Source organism: Notothenia rossii, assembly GCF_949606895.1.
Source record: "Notothenia rossii genome assembly, chromosome: 11".
In the NCBI taxonomy this organism is placed as follows: domain Eukaryota; kingdom Metazoa; phylum Chordata; class Actinopteri; order Perciformes; family Nototheniidae; genus Notothenia; species Notothenia rossii.
This window is the reverse complement of record NC_136910.1, coordinates 3,952,876-3,975,128: the sequence shown is the minus strand read 5'-3', so window position 1 is coordinate 3,975,128 and position 22,253 is coordinate 3,952,876. Positions and strand designations below refer to the sequence as shown.

At 43.5% G+C, this 22,253-nt stretch overlaps 3 protein-coding genes across 3 annotated transcripts; all 3 read left to right on the top strand.

Annotated features, from left to right (window-relative positions):
* Positions 1-346: 346 nt before the first annotated feature.
* Positions 347-2,857, top strand: LOC307024423 (tripartite motif-containing protein 16-like). The gene has a single exon (XM_079658496.1). It carries the CDS (start codon positions 394-396, stop codon positions 2,050-2,052), a length of 1,659 nt encoding a protein of 552 aa, XP_079514622.1. The 5' UTR covers positions 347-393; the 3' UTR covers positions 2,053-2,857.
* Positions 2,858-6,033: 3,176 nt separating this feature from the next.
* Positions 6,034-8,537, top strand: LOC307024424 (tripartite motif-containing protein 16-like). Its single transcript, XM_079658497.1, has one exon. It carries the CDS (start codon positions 6,049-6,051, stop codon positions 7,705-7,707), a length of 1,659 nt encoding a protein of 552 aa, XP_079514623.1. The 5' UTR covers positions 6,034-6,048; the 3' UTR covers positions 7,708-8,537.
* Positions 8,538-11,625: 3,088 nt separating this feature from the next.
* Positions 11,626-20,568, top strand: LOC307024380 (uncharacterized protein). The gene is made up of 3 exons (XM_079658445.1): positions 11,626-13,311; positions 17,913-17,982; positions 18,068-20,568. Exons 1-3 carry the CDS (start codon positions 11,654-11,656, stop codon positions 19,763-19,765), a joined length of 3,426 nt encoding a protein of 1,141 aa, XP_079514571.1. The 5' UTR covers positions 11,626-11,653; the 3' UTR covers positions 19,766-20,568.
* Positions 20,569-22,253: the final 1,685 nt, after the last annotated feature.

The window sequence follows — 22,253 nt, the reverse complement described above, 5'->3', positions numbered from 1 at the left end:
ATTTACACTGGAGGAAACACGTATTTAACCCCCTTCAGATTTTGTAAGTTTACCAACTTATTTTACAACTAAAAGCTCTTTTCAAATGAGGAGGAGGTTGTAACCGAGGCTCTGTGTAGATCAGAGTCTGAGCGCCGCTCCTTCTCCTGGAATGAGTGAGAGTTTGATGAGCCCTCCCTCTTCTTCCTGCTCTGAGACACAGCCAGCTCCACTCTGTACTTCCTGGTTCCTCCCCTTCAGATCTGAGGAGGAGGGGTGTAACCAACATGTGGGTAAAGTACGAGAGCTGATAGGCCACATTCACTGCACACACACATGCTGTTCAGATAACCAGTCACCAGTTTCAGTTCTCAGGAAGTGAAACTCACACACTCGCTGCTACTGAGAGGTGAAATGGCGCAGAAAGGAGTTCAGCTGGACCGGGAAACCTTCTCTTGTTCCATCTGTCTGGATCTACTGAAGGATCCGGTGACTATTCCCTGTGGACACAGCTACTGCATGGACTGTATTACACACCACTGGGATGGAGAGCTAATCCACAGCTGCCCTCAGTGCAGGCAGAGCTTCACACCGAGGCCTGCCCTGCTGAAAAGCACCATGTTAGCATCTTTAGTGGAGGAGCTGAAGAAGACTGGACTCCAAGCTGCTCCTGCTGATCACTGCTATGCTGGAGCTGGAGATGTGGCCTGTGATTTCTGCACTGGGAGGAAGCTGAGAGCCTGTAAGTCCTGTCTGCAGTGTGTGGCCTCTTACTGTGACCAACACCTCCAGCCTCATTATGAATCACCTGCCTTTAAGAAACACAAGCTGGTGGAGCCCTCCAAGAAGCTCCAGGAGAACATCTGCTCTCGTCACGACGAGGTGATGAAGCTGTTCTGCCGCACTGATCAGCAGAGTATCTGTTCTCTCTGCTCTGTGGACGAACACAAAGGCCACGACACGGTGTCTGCTGCAGCAGAGAGGACTGAGAGGCAGAGAGAGCTGGAGGGGAGTCGACTAAACATCCAGCAGAGAATCCAGGACGGAGAGAAGGAGGTGAAGCTGCTTCAGCAGGAGGTGGAGGCCGTCAATGGCTCTGCTGATAAAGCAGTGGAGGACAGTGAGAAGATGTTCACTGAGCTGATCCATCTCATGGAGAGAAGAAGCTCTGATGTGAAGCAGCAGCTCAGATCCCAGCAGGAGAGAGAAGTGAGTGGAGTCAGAGAGCTCCAGGAGAAGCTGGAGCAGGAGATCTCTGAGCTGAAGAGGAGAGACGCTGAGCTGAAGCTGCTGTCTCACACAGAGGACCACAACCAGTTTCTGCTCAGCTACCCCTCCTCACTGCCAGCCCTCAGTGAAGCTACACACTCCTCCAGCATCAACATCCGCCCTCTGAGATACTTTGAGGACGTGACGGAGGCCCTGTCAGCAGTCAGAGACAAACTACAGGACGTCCTGAGAGAGGAATGGACAAACGTCTCACCGACTGAAGTGGATGTTTTACTGTCAGCAGCAGAGCCCACCACCAGAGCTGGGTTCTTAACATATTCACAGGAGATCACTCTGGATCCAAACACAGCAGGGACACTGCTGGTATTATCTGAGGGGAGCAGAAAAGCAACACGCATGAAACTACAGTCTTATTCCAGTCACCCAGACAGATTCACTGTATGGCCTCAGGTCCTGAGTAGAGAGAGTCTGACTGGACGTTGTTACTGGGAGGTGGAGTGGAGAGGGGGAGCAGTTCGTGTAGCAGTCGCATACAAGAATATCAGCAGAGCAGCAGGGAGGGAAAGTGTATTTGGAAACAATGACAAATCTTGGTCCTTAGTTTGTCTCCAAAACGCTTATTCATTTCTTTACAACAGAATCAGCACTCCCGTCTCAGGTCCTCTGTCCTCCAGAGTAGGAGTGTACCTGGATCACAGAGCAGGTGTTCTGTCCTTCTACAGCGTCTCTGAAACCATGACTCTCCTCCACAGAGTCCAGACCACGTTCACTCAGCCGCTGCATGCTGGAGTTTTTCTTTATTATAATCATGGAGACACTGCTGAGGTTTGTAAACTCAAATAGCCTGAAGTCCTTGGAGGAACTCTTCTACTTCTTAAACTCACCGTGTGTCCATCAGAGCTGATTGTCCATGTCTTCACTGTGCAGAGATCAGCTGTCAATCAAACATTATGGGCGGGGCTTCAACATCTCCTCATGAGTTATTCTGTAGATGTTGGACTTCCTGTGTCTGGTTAGCCATGGAGGCTGCTCAGGAGGATCCTTGTTCACCTGAACTGATTTGTAAACTTTGCTCTAAATATGTGTTGGATATTTCTTTTGATTCATGTTGTTGTTTCTCTTGTAATAATATAATTCAGAGAGAAAGCAGCAGAGCTTCTTTTATTCTACACATTGTATTCCACTTTCTAAAACAATAGAGACATTTATAATCACATGTATTATTTTTGACAGATTCAATGTTAACTAACAAATGAGTTCCCAGATGGTTATCACACTTATTTCATCATCACATGTTTATTTAAAATGATATTACTTACTGTCATGATCATAATCAATAAGTACATCATTTATTATTCTCCTGTAAATAGCTTAGAGTCTTTGCTTGGGAAATAAAATGTTATTGTTTTGCAGACTAATTGTTGTTGTTGTTGTTATCCAAATATAAAGTGGGTACTATAACTTATCATGATAATAATCAATAAGTAGATCATGTCTGGTTCTGTTTGAAATAGCTGAGATGAAACACATTCATGGTGTGGAGAAAGTGAAACTGGTCATGAAATCATTGAACAGACTTTACTGATGGGATGTGTGATTAAATGAAATGTTTGGATCACTAATAAAGGTTTGTCTTTCAAAAACAAAACAGGATGTTGTTCTTGTGTTATGTCCAAGGTGCCATACGAAGCTGATGGAGAACATGTGGAAGTGATCTGAGACTAAATGGAGCTCAGCGCAAGTTCAACCAGGAAGACCGTCTTTTTCATTCTTTTACTATTTCCATGTTACTACTCTCTCTCCTCTCTATAAGTGATCGGTGCGTCACTCCCCAGCTTAACCAATTACTTCGCTCTATACCCAAGAGCCTATCACAGCGCTCCGCTAAACCTTTTAAGTCTGCTCTCCCCCCTCTGTCAGCTGTCATTTCAGGTGACTCGACGCAACCCCTTTTTCACCTCCTGTCCCTCTGAATCCAGGATCAAGCTAAGCCCCTCCCCTTAAGACCTAACCCAACTATCCATTCACCACCACCAGGGTCAAGCTAAGCCCCTCCCCTTAAGACCGAACCCAACTATCCATTCACCACCACCAGGGTCAAGCTAAGCCCCTCCCCTTCAGACCGAACCCAACTATCCATTCACCACCACCAGGGTCAAGCTAAGCCGCACAAATAAGTTTGTGTGGCGTTTTGCTGAACAAGATGGTAATCGCCGCATTCAGCTGTAGGCATGCAGAGCCGCGGGAAGGTATTTTGAGTGGGGGTGGACCAAGCCCCAGGAAGTGCGCCGGACTCAGATGAAAATATTCGTAGTGGCCAAACGGCGGTACTACACTTCCGTTTGGTTGCCAGGCCCGGAAACACTTTTTCCCATTGACTTACATGGGGAAAGAGTGGTCTGTAAATCGTTGGATCATTTTTTTTTTTACTTTTTTTTGACATAAATAACGTATCTATGCCACAATTTTAGATGCAGATTTTGTTAGACTAATACGTTTGCGCTGTGGACCAACACTATACATTGACGGGGAAGGGGGTAGCAATAAAGATAACACCATTAAACAGTTACACAACATAACAGAAATAATATCGATAGCAGCTTCCCTAGCAACCACCTTGGTAACAATGAAAACGTTGTTTCGACACAATTTCCTGAAGTAATCTTCTTAATAACTAGCAAACTAAAGATCATGTGCATCCACTGCACACATAATTTGAAAAAACAACTCATATTTCTCGCATCAAATGACATCAAAACGCATTTTAATTGCCAAACTAACTTTAAAATAGGCATTTTCCACCGAGAATAAAACGAATGTCGGCCATGTTTTTTTGTTCTGCAAGGAGAAATTTGAAGATCACGTGACATAGACGCCAGCCATTGGAATGAATGGTGAAAAAAAACGTAGGGATCTTACCATTTCAGAGGCGTTTTTGTAGAAATACTACGTCCCAAGTTGTGGACCAACGTAGTTATTACACGTTTTTTTATGAGACCGGGTTGGACAGACTCCTTCTGGTCATCCCTACAGTAAATCGAGGTTGAAGCAGCGAGGAGACAGAGCCTTTGCTGTTGCAGCTCCAAAGTTATGGAACGAATTGCCCCTCCAGGTTAGACTTGCTCCAACTCTGCCTGCTTTTAAATGTCGTTTAAAAACCCACTTCTTTTCCCTCTCATGTTCAGACCAGGAGACACTTGTGCTGTTAAATGTGGGTTTTTATCTTACTAGAGTTTTGTATTGTTTTTACGTCATGTAAGAGAGTTTCTCAGTCTGTGGCTTCTGATCGGCTTTCATTGTCTCGTGTTTTACATTTGTTTCATGTCCTGTCTGTTTTTTATGTATTTATGCTATGTTTTTATACAGTTGTTGATGTACAGCACTGTTCAACTCTGTTGTTTTTAAATGTGCTATAGAAATAAAGTGGATTGGATTGGATAATGATCAACGAAAAGTATAGGGAAATAGAAAATAAAACTGATGATATGACAAAAAAACTTTATTAATCTGTTTTTGATGACCAATTGACAAACACGAGGATGATAACAAGTGGTAAAATGTGGAAAATAAAACTAATAAAAGTCATAATAAACAACTTTTAAGTGAAAATACAGAGAATTAAAAATTATGATTAAATAAATGATGAAATCTTAATAATAGAAATAGGTAGAATAAAGGAAGTAAAGTAAAAATAACGATACAATTAAGACCAATTATCACATTCAAAACAATGATATAGCACCTTTTAGAGCTCCTCTGATACACTTCAAAGGGTTTGACAAGCACTTGATAAAGATGTGAAAATAAAATAGATTAAAAACAATAAAAAAAAGTCATTCAAAAAGACAATGAAATGGAGAATAAAGATGATAGAATTATAAAGTACAAAATAACCAGACCGCTTTTCAAGCTCCAGCTCCGAACCGGCCCTGAAACAACGTTGGTGTGAATGAGGTATGATAGGAAAGGAGGGAAGGAGATGTGGAGGGGAGGAGGTGAGGAAGGGAGTGAGGAAGGAGGTTCAGTCTCCTGGATCACGTTAGGTAGGGGCGTCTCTGTGATGGGGTCCTGTCGGGGGGGGGGGGGGGGGGGGGCGTCCTGGGAAGGGGACACATCGGGGGGGGGGACTCCTCTGAGGAACTCACCTCACGATGGACTCTAAGGAATCTGTGGTTTCTTCTTCTCCATTGAGACACATCTGTCTGAACATATTTAAAAGAAGGTGTCAACCACAAATCATCACAGGATAAGGATTTTTTCTATATAAAAGCCCCCCCCACACACACACACACACACACACACACACACACACACACACACACACACACACACACACACACACACACACACAATACCACTACTAGTACTTACAGTAAAAAACGACTTACTGTACATCCAACTATTAAATCAATCAGCTATTTCAGGACATTGAGGCTGTACATTTACACTGGAGGAAACACGTATTTAACCCCCTTCAGATTTTGTAAGTTTACCAACTTATTTTACAACTAAAAGCTCTTTTCAAATGAGGAGGAGGTTGTAACCGAGGCTCTGTGTAGGTCAGAGTCTGAGCGCCGCTCCTTCTCCTGGAATGAGTCAGAGTTTGATGAGCCCTCCCTCTTCTTCCTGCTCTGAGATACAGCCAGCTCCACTCTGTACTTCCTGGCCCCTCCCCTTCAGATCTACACTGAGGAGGAGGGGTGTAACCAACATGTGGGTAAAGTACGAGAGCTGATAGGCCACATTCACCGCCCACACACATCCTGTTCAGATAACCTCTCACATAGTCTCAGTTCTCAGGAAGTGAAACTCACACACTCACTGCTACTGAGAGGTGAAATGGCGCAGAAAGGAGTTCAGCTGGACCGGGAAACTTTCTCTTGTTCCATCTGTCTGGATCTACTGAAGGATCCGGTGACTATTCCCTGTGGACACAGCTACTGCATGGACTGTATTAAACACCACTGGGATGGAGAGCTAATCCACAGCTGCCCTCAGTGCAGCCAGAGCTTCACACCGAGGCCTGTCCTGCTGAAAAGCACCATGTTAGCATCTTTAGTGGAGGAGCTGAAGAAGACTGGACTCCAAGCTGCTCCTGCTGATCTCTGCTATGCTGGAGCTGGAGATGTGACCTGTGATGTCTGTACTGGGAGGAAACTGAGAGCCTGTAAGTCCTGTCTGCAGTGTGTGGCCTCTTACTGTGACCAACACCTCCAGCCTCATTATGAATCACCTGCCTTTAAGAAACACAAGCTGGTGGAGCCCTCCAAGAAGCTCCAGGAGAACATCTGCTCTCGTCACGACGAGGTGATGAAGCTGTTCTGCCGCACTGATCAGCTGAGTATCTGTTATATCTGCTCTGTGGACGAACACAAAGGCCACGACACGGTGTCTGCTGCAGCAGAGAGGACTGAGAGGCAGAGAGAGCTGGAGGGGAGTCGACTAAACATCCAGCAGAGAATCCAGGACGGAGAGAAGGAGGTGAAGCTGCTTCAGCAGGAGGTGGAGGCCGTCAATGGCTCTGCTGAGAAAGCAGTGGAGGCCAGTGAGAAGATGTTCACTGAGCTGATCCGTCTCATGGAGAAAAGAAGCTCTGATGTGAAGCAGCAGCTCAGATCCCAGCAGGAGAGAGAAGTGAGTGGAGTCAGAGAGCTCCAGGAGAAGCTGGAGCAGGAGATCTCTGAGCTGAAGAGGAGAGACGCTGAGCTGAAGCTGCTGTCTCACACAGAGGACCACAACCAGTTTCTGCTCAGCTACCCCTCCTCACTGCCAGCCCTCAGTGAAGCTACACACTCCTCCAGCATCAACATCCGTCCTCTGAGATACTTTGAGGACGTGACGGCGGCCCTGTCAGCAGTCAGAGACAAACTACAGGACGTCCTGAGAGAGGAATGGACAAACGTCTCATCGACTGAAGTGGATGTTTTACTCTCAGCAGCAGAGCCCACCACCAGAGCTGGGTTCTTAACATATTCACAGGAGATCACTCTGGATCCAAACACAGCACACACACATCTGTTATTATCTGAGGGGAGCAGAAAAGCAACACGCATGAAACTACAGTCTTATTCTCGTCATCCAGACAGATTCACTTTATGTCCTCAGGTCCTGAGTAGAGAGAGTCTGACTGGACGTTGTTACTGGGAGGTGGAGTGGAGAGGGAGAGGAGTTTATGTAGCAGTCTCATACAAGAATATCAGCAGAGCAGTGGGGGAAAGTTTATTTGGAAGCAATGACAAATCTTGGTCCTTATTTTGTGACCAAAACAGTTATTCATTTCGTTACAACAGTATCCTCACTCCCGTCTCAGGTCCTCCGTCCTCCAGAGTAGGAGTGTACCTGGATCACAGAGCAGGTATTCTGTCCTTCTACAGCGTCTCTGAAACCATGACTCTCCTCCACAGAGTCCAGACCACGTTCAATCAGCCGCTACATGCTGGAGTTTGTCTTTATTATAATGATCATGGAGACACTGCTGAGTTTTGTAAACTCAAATAGCCTGAAGTCCTTGGAGGAACTCTTCTACTTCTTAAACTCACCGTGTGTCCATCAGAGCTGATTGTCCATGTCTTCACTGTGCAGAGATCAGCTGTCAATCAAACATTATGGGCGGGGCTTCAACATCTCCTCATGAGTTATTCTGTAGATGTTGGACTTCCTGTGTCTGGTTAGCCATGGAGGCTGCTCAGGAGGATCCTTGTTCACCTGAACTGATTTGTAAACTTTGCTCTAAATATGTGTTGGATATTTCTTTTGATTCATGTTGTTGTTTCTCTTGTAATAATATAATTCAGAGAGAAAGCAGCAGAGCTTCTTTTATTCTACACATTGTATTCCACTTTCTAAAACAATAGAGACATTTATAATCACATGTATTATTTTGACAGATTCAATGTTAACTAACAAATGAGTTCCCAGATGGTTATCACACTTATTTCATCATCACATGTTTATTTAAAATGATATTACTTACTGTCATGATCATAATCAATAAGAACATCATTTATTATTCTCCTGTAAATAGCTTAGAGTATTTGCTTGGGAAATAAAATGTTATTGTTTTGCAGACTAATTGTTGTTGTTGTTGTTGTTATCCAAATATAAAGTGGGTACTATAACTTATCATGATAATAATCAATAAGTAGATCATGTCTGATTCTGTTTGAAATAGCTGAGATGAAACACATTCATGGTGTGGAGAAAGTGAAACTGATCATGAAATCATTGAACAGACTTTACTGATGGGATGTGTGATTAAATGAAATGTTTGGATCATTAATAAAGGTTTGTCTTTCAAAAACAAAACAGGATGTTGTTCTTGTGTTATGTCCAAGGTGCCATACGAAGCTGATGGAGAACATGTGGAAGTGATCTGAGACTAAATGAAGCTCAGCGCAAGTTCAACCAGGAAGACCGTCTTTATTCATTCATTTACTATTTCCATGTTACTACTCTCTCTCCTCTCTATAAGTGATCGGGGCGTCACTCCCCAGCTTAACCAATCACTTCGCTCTATACCCAAGAGCCTATCACAGCGCTCCGCTAAACCTTTTAAGTCTGCTCTCCCCCCTCTATCAGCTGTCATTTCAGGTGACTCGACGCAACCCCTTTTTCACCTCCTGTCCCTCTGAATCCAGGATCAAGCTAAGCCCCTCCCCTTAAGACCTAACCCAACTATCCATTCACCACCACCAGGGTCAAGCTAAGCCCCTCCCCTTAAGACCGAACACAACTATCCATTCACCACCACCAGGGTCAAGCAAAGCCCCACAAATAAGTTTGTGTGGCGTTTTGCTGAACAAGATGGTAATCGCCGCATTCAGCTGTAGGCATGCAGAGCCGCGGGAAGGTATTTTGAGTGGGGGTGGACCAAGCCCCAAGGAAGTGCGCCGGACTCAGATGAAAATATTCGTAGTGGCCAAACGGCGGTACTACACTTCCGTTTGGTTGCCAGGCCCGGAAACACTTTTTCCCATTGACTTACATGGGGAAAGAGTGGTCTGTAAATCGTTGGATAATTTTTTTTTTTACTTTTTTTTGACATAAATAACGTATCTATGCCACAATTTTAGATGCAGATTTTGTTAGACTAATACGTTTGCGCTGTGGACCAACACTATACATTGACGGGGAAGGGGGTAGCAATAAAGATAACACCATTAAACAGTTACACAACATAACAGAAATAATATCGATAGCAGCGTCCCTAGCAACCACCTTGGTAACAATGAAAAAGTTGTATAAACACAATTTCCTGAAGTAATCTTCTTAATAACTAGCAAACTAAAGATCATGTGCATCCACTGCACACATAATCTGAAATAACAACTCATATTTCTCGCATCAAATGACATCAAAACGCATTTTAATGGCCAAACTAACTTTAAAATAGGCATTTTCAACCGAGAATAAAATGAATGTCGGCCATATTTATTTTTTTCTGCAAGGAGAAATTTGAAGATCACGTGACTTACACGCCAGCCATTGGAATGAATGGTGAAAAAAAACGTAGGGATCTTACCATTTCAGAGGCGTTTTTGTAGAAATACTACGTCCCAAGTTGTGGACCAACGTAGTTTTTACACGTTTTTTTATGAGACTGGGTTGGACAGACTCCTTCTGGTCATCCCTACAGTAAATCGAGGTTGAAGCAGCGAGGAGACAGAGCCTTTGCTGTTGCAGCTCCAAAGTTATGGAACGAATTGCCCCTCCAGGTTAGACTTGCTCCAACTCTGCCTGCTTTTAAGTGTCGTTTAAAAACCCACTTCTTTTCCCTCTCATGTTCAGACCAGGAGACACTTGTGCTGTTAAATGTGGGTTTTTATCTTACTAGTGTCTTGTATTGTTTTTACGTCATGTAGGAGAGTTTCTCAGTCTGTGGCTTCTGATCGGCTTTCATTGTCTCGTGTTTTACATTTGTTTCATGTCCTGTCTGTTTTTTATGTATTTATGCTATGTTTTTATACAGTTGTTGATGTACAGCACTGTTCAACTCTGTTGTTTTAAATGTGCTATAGAAATAAAGTGGATTGGATTGGATAATGATCAACGAAAATTATAGGGAAATAGAAAATAAAACTGATGATATGACAAAAAAACTTTATTAATCTGTTTTTGATGACCAATTGACAAACACGAGGATGTTAACAAGTGGTAAAATGTGGAAAATAAAACGAATAAAAGTCATAATAAACAACATTTAAGTGAAAATACAGAGAATTAAAAATTATGATTAAATAAATGATTAAATCTTAATAATAGAAATAGGTAGAATAAAGGAAGTAAAGTAAAAATAACGATACAATTAAGACCAATTATCACATTCAAAACCATGATATAGCACCTTTTAGAGCTCCTCTGATACACTTCAAAGGGTTTGACAAGCACTTGATAAAGATGTGAAAATAAAATAGATTAAAAACAATAAAAAAAAGTCATTCAAAAAGACAATGAAATGGAGAATAAAGATGATAGAATTATAAAGTACAAAATAACCAGACCGCTTTTCAAGCTCCAGCTCCGAACCGGCCCTGAAACACCGTTGGTATGAATGAGGTATGATAGGAAAGGAGGGAAGGAGATGTGGAGGGGAGGAGGTGAGGAAGGGAGTGAGGAAGGAGGTTCAGTCTCCTGGATCACGTTAGGTAGGGGCGTCTCTGTGATGGGGTCCTGTGGGGGAGGGGGGGGGGGGCGTCCTGGGAAGGGGACACATCGGGGGGGGGGACTCCTCTGAGGAACTCACCTCACGATGGACTCTAAGGAATCTGTGGTTTCTTCTTCTCCATTGAGACACATCTGTCTGAACATATTTAAAAGAAGGTGTCAACCACAAATCATCACAGGATAAGGATTTTTTCGATATAAAAGCCCCCCCCCACACACACACACACACACACACACACACACACACACACACACACACACACACACACACACACACACACACACACACACAATACCACTACTAGTACTCACAGTAAAAAACGACTTACTGTAAATCCAACTATTAAATCAATCAGCTATGCAGGACATTGAGGCTGTACATTTACACTGGAGGAAACACGTATTTAACCCCCTTCAGATTTTGTAAGTTTACCAACTTATTTTACAACTAAAAGCTCTTTTCAAATGAGGAGCAGGTTGTAACCGAGGCTCTGTGTAGGTCAGAGTCTGAGCGCCGCTCCTTCTCCTGGAATGAGTCAGACTTTGATGAGCCCTCCCTCTTCTTCCTGCTCTGAGACACAGCCAGCTCCACTCTGTACTTCCTGGCCCCTCCCCTTCAGATCTACACTTAGCAGGAGGGGTGTAACCAACATGTGGGTAAAGTACGAGAGCTGATAGGCCACATTCACCGCCCACACACACATGCTGTTCAGATAACCTCTCACATAGTCTCAGTTCTCAGGAAGTGAAACTCACACACTCGCTGCTACTGAGAGGTGAAATGGCGCAGAAAGGAGTTCAGCTGGACCGGGAAACTTTCTCTTGTTCCATCTGTCTGGATCTACTGAAGGATCCGGTGACTATTCCCTGTGGACACAGCTACTGCATGGACTGTATTAAACACCACTGGGATGGAGAGCTAATCCACAGCTGCCCTCAGTGCAGGCAGAGCTTCACACCGAGGCCTGTCCTGCTGAAAAGCACCATGTTAGCATCTTTAGTGGAGGAGCTGAAGAAGACTGGACTCCAAGCTGCTCCTGCTGATCTCTGCTATGCTGGAGCTGGAGATGTGGCCTGTGATTTCTGTACTGGGAGGAAGCTGAGAGCCTGTAAGTCCTGCCTCGTGTGTCTGGCCTCTTACTGTGACCAACACCTCCAGCCTCATTATGAATCACCTGCCTTTAAGAAACACAAGCTGGTGGAGCCCTCCAAGAAGCTCCAGGAGAACATCTGCTCTCGTCACGACGAGGTGATGAAGATGTTCTGCCGCACTGATCAGCTGAGTATCTGTTATCTCTGCTCTGTGGACGAACACAAAGGCCACGACACGGTGTCTGCTGCAGCAGAGAGGACTGAGAGGCAGAGAGAGCTGGAGGGGAGTCGACTAAACATCCAGCAGAGAATCCAGGACGGAGAGAAGGAGGTGAAGCTGCTTCAGCAGGAGGTGGAGGCCGTCAATGGCTCTGCTGAGAAAGCAGTGGAGGACAGTGAGAAGATGTTCACTGAGCTGATCCGTCTCATGGAGAATAGAAGCTCTGATGTGAAGCAGCAGCTCAGATCCCAGCAGGAGAGAGAAGTGAGTGGAGTCAGAGAGCTCCAGGAGAAGCTGGAGCAGGAGATCTCTGAGCTGAAGAGGAGAGACGCTGAGCTGAAGCTGCTGTCTCTCACAGAGGACCACAACCACTTTCTGCTCAGCTACCCCTCCTCACTGCCAGCCCTCAGTGAAGCTACACACTCCTCCAGCATCAACATCCGTCCTCTGAGATACTTTGAGGACGTGACGGAGGCCCTGTCAGCAGTCAGAGACAAACTACAGGACGTCCTGAGAGAGGAATGGACAAACGTCTCATCGACTGAAGTGGATGTTTTACTGTCAGCAGCAGAGCCCACCACCAGAGCTGGGTTCTTAACATATTCACAGGAGATCACTCTGGATCCAAACACAGCAGAGACACGGGTGGTATTATCTGAGGGGAGCAGAAAAGCAACACGCATGAAACAACAACAGTCTTATTCTCGTCACCCAGACAGATTCACTGATTGGTCTCAGGTCCTGAGTAGAGAGAGTCTGACTGGACGTTGTTACTGGGAGGTGGAGTGGAGAGGGGGAGCAGTTCGTGTAGCAGTCTCATACAAGAATATCAGCAGAGCAGGGGGGGAAAGTTTATTTGGACACAATGACAAATCTTGGTCCTTAGTTTGTGACCAAAACAGTTATTCATTTTTTTACAACAGTATCAGCACTCCCGTCTCAGGTCCTCAGTCCTCCAGAGTAGGAGTGTACCTGGATCACAGAGCAGGTGTTCTGTCCTTCTACAGCGTCTCTGAAACCATGACTCTCCTCCACAGAGTCCAGACCACGTTCACTCAGCCGCTGCATGCTGGAGTTTTTCTTTATTATAATCATGGAGACACTGCTGAGTTTTGTAAACTCAAATAGCCTGAAGTCCTTGGAGGAACTCTTCTACTTCTTAAACTCACCGTGTGTCCATCAGAGCTGATTGTCCATGTCTTCGCTGCAGAGATCAGCTGTCAATCAAACATTATGGGCGGGGCTTCAACATCTCCTCATGAGTTGTTCTGTAGATGTTGGACTTCCTGTGTCTGGTTAGCCATGGAGGCTGCTCAGGAGGATCCTTGTTCTCCTGAACTGATTTGTAAACTTTGCTCTAAATCTGTGTTGGATATTTCTTTTGATTCTTGTTGTTGTTTCTCTTGTAATAATATAATTCAGAGAGAAAGCAGCAGAGCTTCTTTTATTCTACACATTTTATTCCACTTTCTAAAACAATAGAGACATTTATAATCACATGTATTATTTTGACAGATTCAATGTTAACTAACAAATGAGTTCCCAGATGGTTATATCACTTATTTCATCATCACATGTTTATTTAAAATGATATTACTTGCTGTCATGATCATAATCAATAAGTACATCATTTATTATTCTCCTGTAAATAGCTTAGAGTCTTTGCTTGGGAAATAAAATGTTATTGTTTTGCAGACTAATTGTTGTTGTTGTTGTTATCCAAATATAAAGTGGGTACTATAACTTATCATGATAATAATCAATAAGGAGATCATGTCTGATTCTGTTTGAAATAGCTGAGATGAAACACATTCATGGTGTGGAGAAAGTGAAACTGGTCATGAAATCATTGAACAGACTTTACTGATGGGATGTGTGATTAAATGAAATGTTTGGATCACTAATAAAGGTTTGTCTTTCAAAAACAAAACAGGATGTTGTTCTTGTGTTATGTCCAAGGTGCCATACGAAGCTGATGGAGAACATGTGGAAGTGATCTGAGACTAAATGAAGCTCAGCGCAAGTTCAACCAGGAAGACCGTCTTTATTCATTCATTTACTATTTCCATGTTACTACTCTCTCTCCTCTCAATAAGTGATCGGGGCGTCACTCCCCAGCTTAACCAATCACTTCGCTCTATACCCAAGAGCCTATCACAGCGCTCCGCTAAACCTTTTAAGTCTGCTCTCCCCCCTCTGTCAGCTGTCATTTCAGGTGACTCGACGCAACCCCTTTTTCACCTCCGGTCCCTCTGAATCCAGGATCAAGCTAAGCCCCTCCCCTTAAGACCGAACCCAACTATCCATTCACCACCACCAGGGTCAAGCTAAGCCCCTCCCCTTAAGACCGAACCCAACTATCCATTCACCAACACCAGGGTCAAGCTAAGCCCCACAAATAAGTTTGTGTGGTGTTTTGCTGAACAAGATGGTAATCGCTGCATTCAGCTGTAGGCATGCAGAGCCGCGGGAAGGTATTTTGAGTGGGGGTGGACCAAGCCCCCAGGAAGTGCGCCGGACTCAGATGAAAATATTCGGAGTGGCCAAACGGCGGTACTACACTTCCGTTTGGTTGCCAGGCCCGGAAACACTTTTTCCCATTGACTTACATGGGGGAAAGAGTGGTCTGTAAATCGTTGGATCGTTTCTTTTTTTACTTTTTTTTGACATAAATAACGTATCTATGCCAGAATTTTAGATGCAGATTTTGTTAGACTAATACGTTTGCGCTGTGGACCAACACTATAAATTGACGGGGAAGAGGGTAGCAATAAAGATAACACCATTAAACAGTTACACAACATAACAGAAATAATATCGATAGCAGCGTCCCTAGCAACCACCTTGGTTACAATGAAAGCGTTGTATAGACACAATTTCCTGAAGTAATCTTCGTAATAACTAGCAAACTAAAGATCATGTGCATCCACTGCACACATAATCTGAAATAACAACTCATATTTCTCGCATCAAATGACATCAAAACGCATTTTAATTGCCAAACTAACTTTAAATTAGGCATTTTCCACAGAGAATAAAACGAGAATAAAACGAATGTTTTTTGTTCTGCAAGGAGAAATTTGAAAATCACGTGACTTAGACGCCAGCCATTGGAATGAATGGTGGAAAAAAACGTAGGGATCTTACCATTTCAGAGGCGTTTTTGTAGAAATACTACGTCCCAAGTTGTGGACCAACGTAGTTATTATACGTTTTTTTATGAGACTGGGTTGGACAGACTCCTTCTGGTCATCCCTACAGTAAATCGAGGTTGAAGCAGCGAGGAGACAGAGCCTTTGCTGTTGCAGCTCCAAAGTTATGGAACGAATTGCCCCTCCAGGTTAGACTTGCTCCAACTCTGCCTGTTTTTAAATGTCGTTTAAAAACCCACTTCTTTTCCCTCTCATGTTCAGACCAGGAGACACTTGTGCTGTTAAATGTGGGTTTTTATCTTACTAGTGTCTTGTATTGTTTTTACGTCATGTAGGAGAGTTTCTCAGTCTGTGTCTTCTGGTCTGGTTTCATTGTCTCGTGTTTTACATTTGTTTCATGTCCTGTCTGTTTTTTTATGTATTTGTGCTATGTTTTTATACAGTTGTTGATGTACAGCACTGTTCAACTCTGTTGTTTTTAAATGTGCTATAGAAATAAAGTGGATTGGATTGGATAATGATCAACGAAAAGTATAGGGAAATAGAAAATAAAACTGATGATATGACAAAAAAACTTTATTAATCTGTGTTTGATGACCAGGGCCCAGGAGTTCAAAATGTTTAATCCCTATCAGATCAGATTTGGATTTTGGGGAGTTCAAAACCAAAAAACAGGATTAGGATCACTTTGATATCCGATCAGATCAGGAAATCAAATCCAAGCTTTAATCTGGATCAAATCTTCAAAATGGGTAGTTCAAACCGACAACACAGGATTGGGATCAGTTTGATCCCAACAAACTGGATTACCCTGATCCCACCAGAGGGGTGGATTTCCAGTGGATTACCAGAGCAAAATGTACTGTACAATTTATTTTAAAATATGTTTCAATTTAAATAAGATGGCAACGTTTTTTAACTGAAATAATACACACTTTTAACCTTCATGGGAAATCAATTTTATTTTTCCCATTTTTTGGTCACGTTTGTGGTGGCCTATTTGTTTTTCAACCAAATGTTGATGACATAAATGTTGATGCTCATAAAAGTGTAACAGCAAAGATTGTCAATCAAAAATGTAATTTAGATTAAAGTAAAAATATCTTCAACAAAAAAAAAGTCCATCATCTGTCATCACCTTTCAAATAAAAAAATATAATTGGACATTATAGATGTCTCTGCAATGTGGTCTCTTGTCTTCCTATTATTATTTTTCATGTCCACTAGATGGCGATCGGTAGGATTAAAGCACTGATATTCAGGATCTAGTCATTTTGAAAAATCGTAATCTGGAACAGGCTGATCCTATCCTGAATTGCTTTGAACTCCAGGGACAAAATTTGGCCGACTTGTCTGATCCTGGATCACAAAAAATGGGATTTCAAAATCTGATCGGATCTGATTGAGATTAAAAGTTTTGAACTCCTGGGCCCAATTGACAAACACGAGGATGTTAACAAGTGGTAAAATGTGGAAAATAAAACTAATAAAAGTCATAATAAACAACATTTAAGTGAAAATACAGAGAATTAAAAATTATGATTAAATAAATGATGAAATCTTAATAATAGAAATAGGTAGAATAAAGGAAGTAAAGTAAAAATAACTATACAATTAAGACCAATTATCACAATTAAAACAATGATATAGCACCTTTTAGAGCTCCTCTGATACACTTCAAAGGGTTTGACAAGCACTTGATAAAGATGTGAAAATAAAATAGATTAAAAACAATTAAAAAAGTCATTCAAAAAGACAATGAAATGGAGAATAAAGATGATAGAATTATAAAGTACAAAATAACCAGACCGCTTTTCAAGCTCCAGCTCCGAACCGGCCCTGAAACACCGTTGGTGTGAATGAGGTATGATAGGAAAGGAGGGAAGGAGATGTGGAGGGGAGGAGGTGAGGAAGGGAGTGAGGAAGGAGGTTCAGTCTCCTGGATCACGTTAGGTAGGGGCGTCTCTGTGATTGGGTCCTGTGGGAGGGGGGGGGGGGGCGTCCTGGGAAGGGGACACATCGGGGGGGGGGGGACTCCTCTGAGGAACTCACCTCACGATGGACTCTAAGGAATCTGTGGTTTCTTCTTCTCCATTGAGACACATCTGTCTGAACATATTTAAAAGAAGGTGTCAACCACAGATCATCACAGGATAAGGATTTTTTCTATATAAAAGCCCCCCCACACACACACACACACACAAACACACACACACACACACACACACACACCCACACACACACACACACACACACACACACACACACACACACACACACACACAATACCACTACTAGTACTTACAGTAAAAAACGACTTACTGTACATCCAACTATTAAATCAATCAGCTATCTCAGGACATTGAGGCTATAGATTTACACTGGAGGAAACACGTATTTAACCCCCTTCAGATTTTGTAAGTTTACCAACTTATTTTACAACTAAAAGCTCTTTTCAAATGAGGAGGAGGTTGTAACCGAGGCTCTGTGTAGGTCAGAGTCTGAGCGCCGCTCCTTCTCCTGGAATGAGTCAGACTTTGATGAGCCCTCCCTCTTCTTCCTGCTCTGAGATACAGCCAGCTCCACTCTGTACTTCCTGGCCCCTCCCCTTCAGATCTGAGGAGGAGGGGTGTAACCAACATGTGGGTAAAGTACGAGAGCTGATAGGCCACATTCACTGCTCACACACACATGCTGTTCAGATAACCTCTCACATAGTTTCAGTTCTCAGGAAGTGAAACTCACACACTCCCTGCTACTGAGAGGTGAAATGACGCAGAAAGGAGTTCAGCTGGACCGGGAAACCTTCTCTTGTTCCATCTGTCTGGATCTACTGAAGGATCCGGTGACTATTCCCTGTGGACACAGCTACTGCATGGACTGTATTAAACACCACTGGGATGGAGAGCTAATCCACAGCTGCCCTCAGTGCAGGCAGAGCTTCACACCGAGGCCTGTCCTGCTGAAAAGCACCATGTTAGCATCTTTAGTGGAGGAGCTGAAGAAGACTGGACTCCAAGCTGCTCCTGCTGATCACTGCTATGCTGGAGCTGGAGATGTGGGCTGTGATTTCTGTACTGGGAGGAAACTGAGAGCCTGTAAGTCCTGTCTGCAGTGTGTGGCCTCTTACTGTGACCAACACCTCCAGCCTCACTATGACGTAGCTCCATTAAAGAAACACAAGCTGGTGGAGCCCTCCAAGAAGCTCCAGGAGAACATATGCTCTCGTCACGACGAGGTGATGAAGATGTTCTGCCGCACTGATCAGCTGAGTATCTGTTATCTCTGCTCTGTGGACGAACACAAAGGCCACGACACGGTGTCTGCTGCAGCAGAGAGGACTGAGAGGCAGAGAGAGCTGGAGGGGAGTCGACTAAACATCCAGCAGAGAATCCAGGACGGAGAGAAGGAGGTGAAGCTGCTTCAGCAGGAGGTGGAGGCCGTCAATGGCTCTGCTGATAAAGCAGTGGAGGACAGTGAGAAGATGTTCACTGAGCTGATCCGTCTCATGGAGAAAAGAAGCTCTGATGTGAAGCAGCAGCTCAGATCCCAGCAGGAGAGAGAAGTGAGTCGAGTCAGAGAGCTCCAGGAGAAGCTGGAGCAGGAGATCTCTGAGCTGAAGAGGAGAGACGCTGAGCTGAAGCTGCTGTCTCTCACAGAGGACCACAACCACTTTCTGCTCAGCTACCCCTCCTCACTGCCAGCCCTCAGTGAAGCTACACACTCCTCCAGCATCAACATCCGTCCTCTGAGATACTTTGAGGACGTGACGGAGGCCCTGTCAGCAGTCAGAGACAAACTACAGGACGTCCTGAGAGAGGAATGGACAAACGTCTCATCGACTGAAGTGGATGTTTTACTGCCAGCAGCAGAGCCCACCACCAGAGCTGGGTTCTTAACATATTCACAGGAGATCACTCTGGATCCAAACACAGCAAACACACGGCTGGTATTATCTGAGGGGAGCAGAAAAGCAACACGCATGAAACAACAACAGTCTTATTCTAGTCACCCAGACAGATTCACTGAATATCCTCAGGTCCTGAGTAGAGAGGGTCTGACTGGACGTTGTTACTGGGAGGTGGAGTGGAGAGGGGGAGGAGTTAGTGTAGCAGTCGCATACAAGAATATCAGCAGAGCAGGGGGGGAAAGTGTATTTGGAAACAATGACAAATCTTGGTCCTTAGTTTGTCTCCAAAACACTTATTCATTTCTTTACAACAGTATCAGCACTCCCGTCTCAGGTCCTCCGTCCTCCAGAGTAGGAGTGTACCTGGATCACAGAGCAGGTATTCTGTCCTTCTACAGCGTCTCTGAAACCATGACTCTCCTCCACAGAGTCCAGACCACGTTCACTCAGCCGCTACATGGTGGAGTTTTTCTTTATTATAATAATGGACTCACTGCTGAGTTTTGTAAACTCAAATAGCCTGAAGTCCTTGGAGGAACTCTTCTACTTCTTAAACTCACCGTGTGTCCATCAGAGCTGATTGTCCATGTCTTCACTGCAGAGATCAGCTGTCAATCAAACATGATGGGCGGGGCTTCAACATCTCCTCATGAGTTATTCTGTAGATGTTGGACTTCCTGTGTCTGGTTAGCCATGGAGGCTGCTCAGGAGGATCCTTGTTCACCTGAACTGATTTGTAAACTTTGCTCTAAATCTGTGTTGGATATTTCTTTTGATTCATGTTGTTGTTTCTCTTGTAATAATATAATTCAGAGAGAAAGCAGCAGAGCTTCTTTTATTCTACACATTGTATTCCACTTTCTAAAACAATAGAGACATTTATAATCACATGTATTATTTTTGACAGATTCAATGTTAACTAACAAATGAGTTCCCAGATGGTTATCACACTTATTTCATCATCACATGTTTATTTAAAATGATATTACTTACTGTCATGATCATAATCAATAAGTACATCATTTATTATTCTCCTGTAAATAGCTTAGAGTCTTTGCTTGGGAAATAAAATGTTATTGTTTTGCAGACTAATTGTTGTTGTTGTTGTTATCCAAATATAAAGTGGGTACTATAACTTATCATGATAATAATCAATAAGGAGATCATGTCTGATTCTGTTTGAAATAGCTGAGATGAAACACATTCATGGTGTGGATAAAGTGAAACTGATCATGAAATCATTGAACAGACTTTACTGATGGGATGTGTGATTAAATGAAATGTTTGGATCACTAATAAAGGTTTGTCTTTCAAAAACAAAACAGGATGTTGTTCTTGTGTTATGTCCAAGGTGCCATACGAAGCTGATGGAGAACATGTGGAAGTGATCTGAGACTAAATGAAGCTCAGCGCAAGTTTAACCAGGAAGACCGTCTTTATTCATTCATTTACTATTTCCATGTTACTACTCTCTCTCCTCTCAATAAGTGATCGGGGCGTCACTCCCCAGCTTAACCAATCACTTCGCTCTATACCCAAGAGCCTATCACAGCGCTCCGCTAAACCTTTTAAGTCTGCTCTCCCCCCTCTGTCAGCTGTCATTTCAGGTGACTCGACGCAACCCCTTTTTCACCTCCTGTCCCTCTGAATCCAGGATCAAGCTAAGCCCCTCCCCTTAAGACCGATCCCAACTATCCATTCACCACCACCAGGGTCAAGCTAAGCCCCTCCCCTTAAGACCGAACCCAACTATCCATTCACCACCACCAGGGTCAAGCTAAGCCCCACAAATAAGTTTGTGTGGCGTTTTGCTGAACAAGATGGTAATCGCTGCATTCAGCTGTAGGCATGCAGAGCCGCGGGAAGGTATTTTGAGTGGGGGTGGACCAAGCACCCAGGAAGTGCGCCGGACTCAGATGAAAATATTCGTAGTGGCCAAACGGCGGTACTACACTTCCGTTTGGTTGCCAGGCCCGGAAACACTTTTTCCCATTGACTTACATGGGAAAAGAGTGGTCTGTATATCGTTGGATAATTTTTTTTTTCACTTTTTTTTGACATAAATAACGTATCTATGCCACAATTTTAGATGCAGATTTTGTTAGACTAATACGTTTGCGCTGTGGACCAACACTATACATTGACGGGGAAGAGGGTAGCAATAAAGATAACACCATTAAACAGTTACACAACATAACAGAAATAATATCGATAGCAGCGTCCCTAGCAACCACCTTGGTAACAATGAAAACGTTGTATAGACACAATTTCCTGAAGTAATCTTCATAATAACTAGCAAACTAAAGATCATGTGCATCCACTGCACACATAATCTGCAATAACAACTCATATTTCTCGCATCAAATGACATCAAAACGCATTTTAATTGCCAAACTAACTTTAAAATAGGCATTTTCCACAGAGAATAAAACGAATGTCGGCCATGTTTTTTTTTTCTGCAAGGACAAATTTGAAGATCACGTGACTTAGATGCCAGCCATTGGAATGAATGGTGAAAAAAAAACGTAGGGATCTTACCATTTCAGAGGCGTTTTTGTAGAAATACTACGTCCCAAGTTGTGGACCAACGTAGTTATTACACGTTTTTTTATGAGACTGGGTTGGACAGACTCCTTCTGGTCATCCCTACAGTAAATCGAGGTTGAAGCAGCGAGGAGACAGAGCCTTTGCTGTTGCAGCTCCAAAGTTATGGAACGAATTGCCCCTCCAGGTTAGACTTGCTCCAACTCTGCCTGTTTTTAAGTGTCGTTTAAAAACCCACTTCTTTTCCCTCTCATGTTCAGACCAGGAGACACTTGTGCTGTTAAATGTGGGTTTTTATCTTACTAGTGTCTTGTATTGTTTTTACGTCATGTAGGAGAGTTTCTCAGTCTGTGGCTTCTGATCGGCTTTCATTGTCTCGTGTTTTACATTTGTTTCATGTCCTGTCTGTTTTTTATGTATTTGTGCTATGTTTTTATACAGTTGTTGATGTACAGCACTGTTC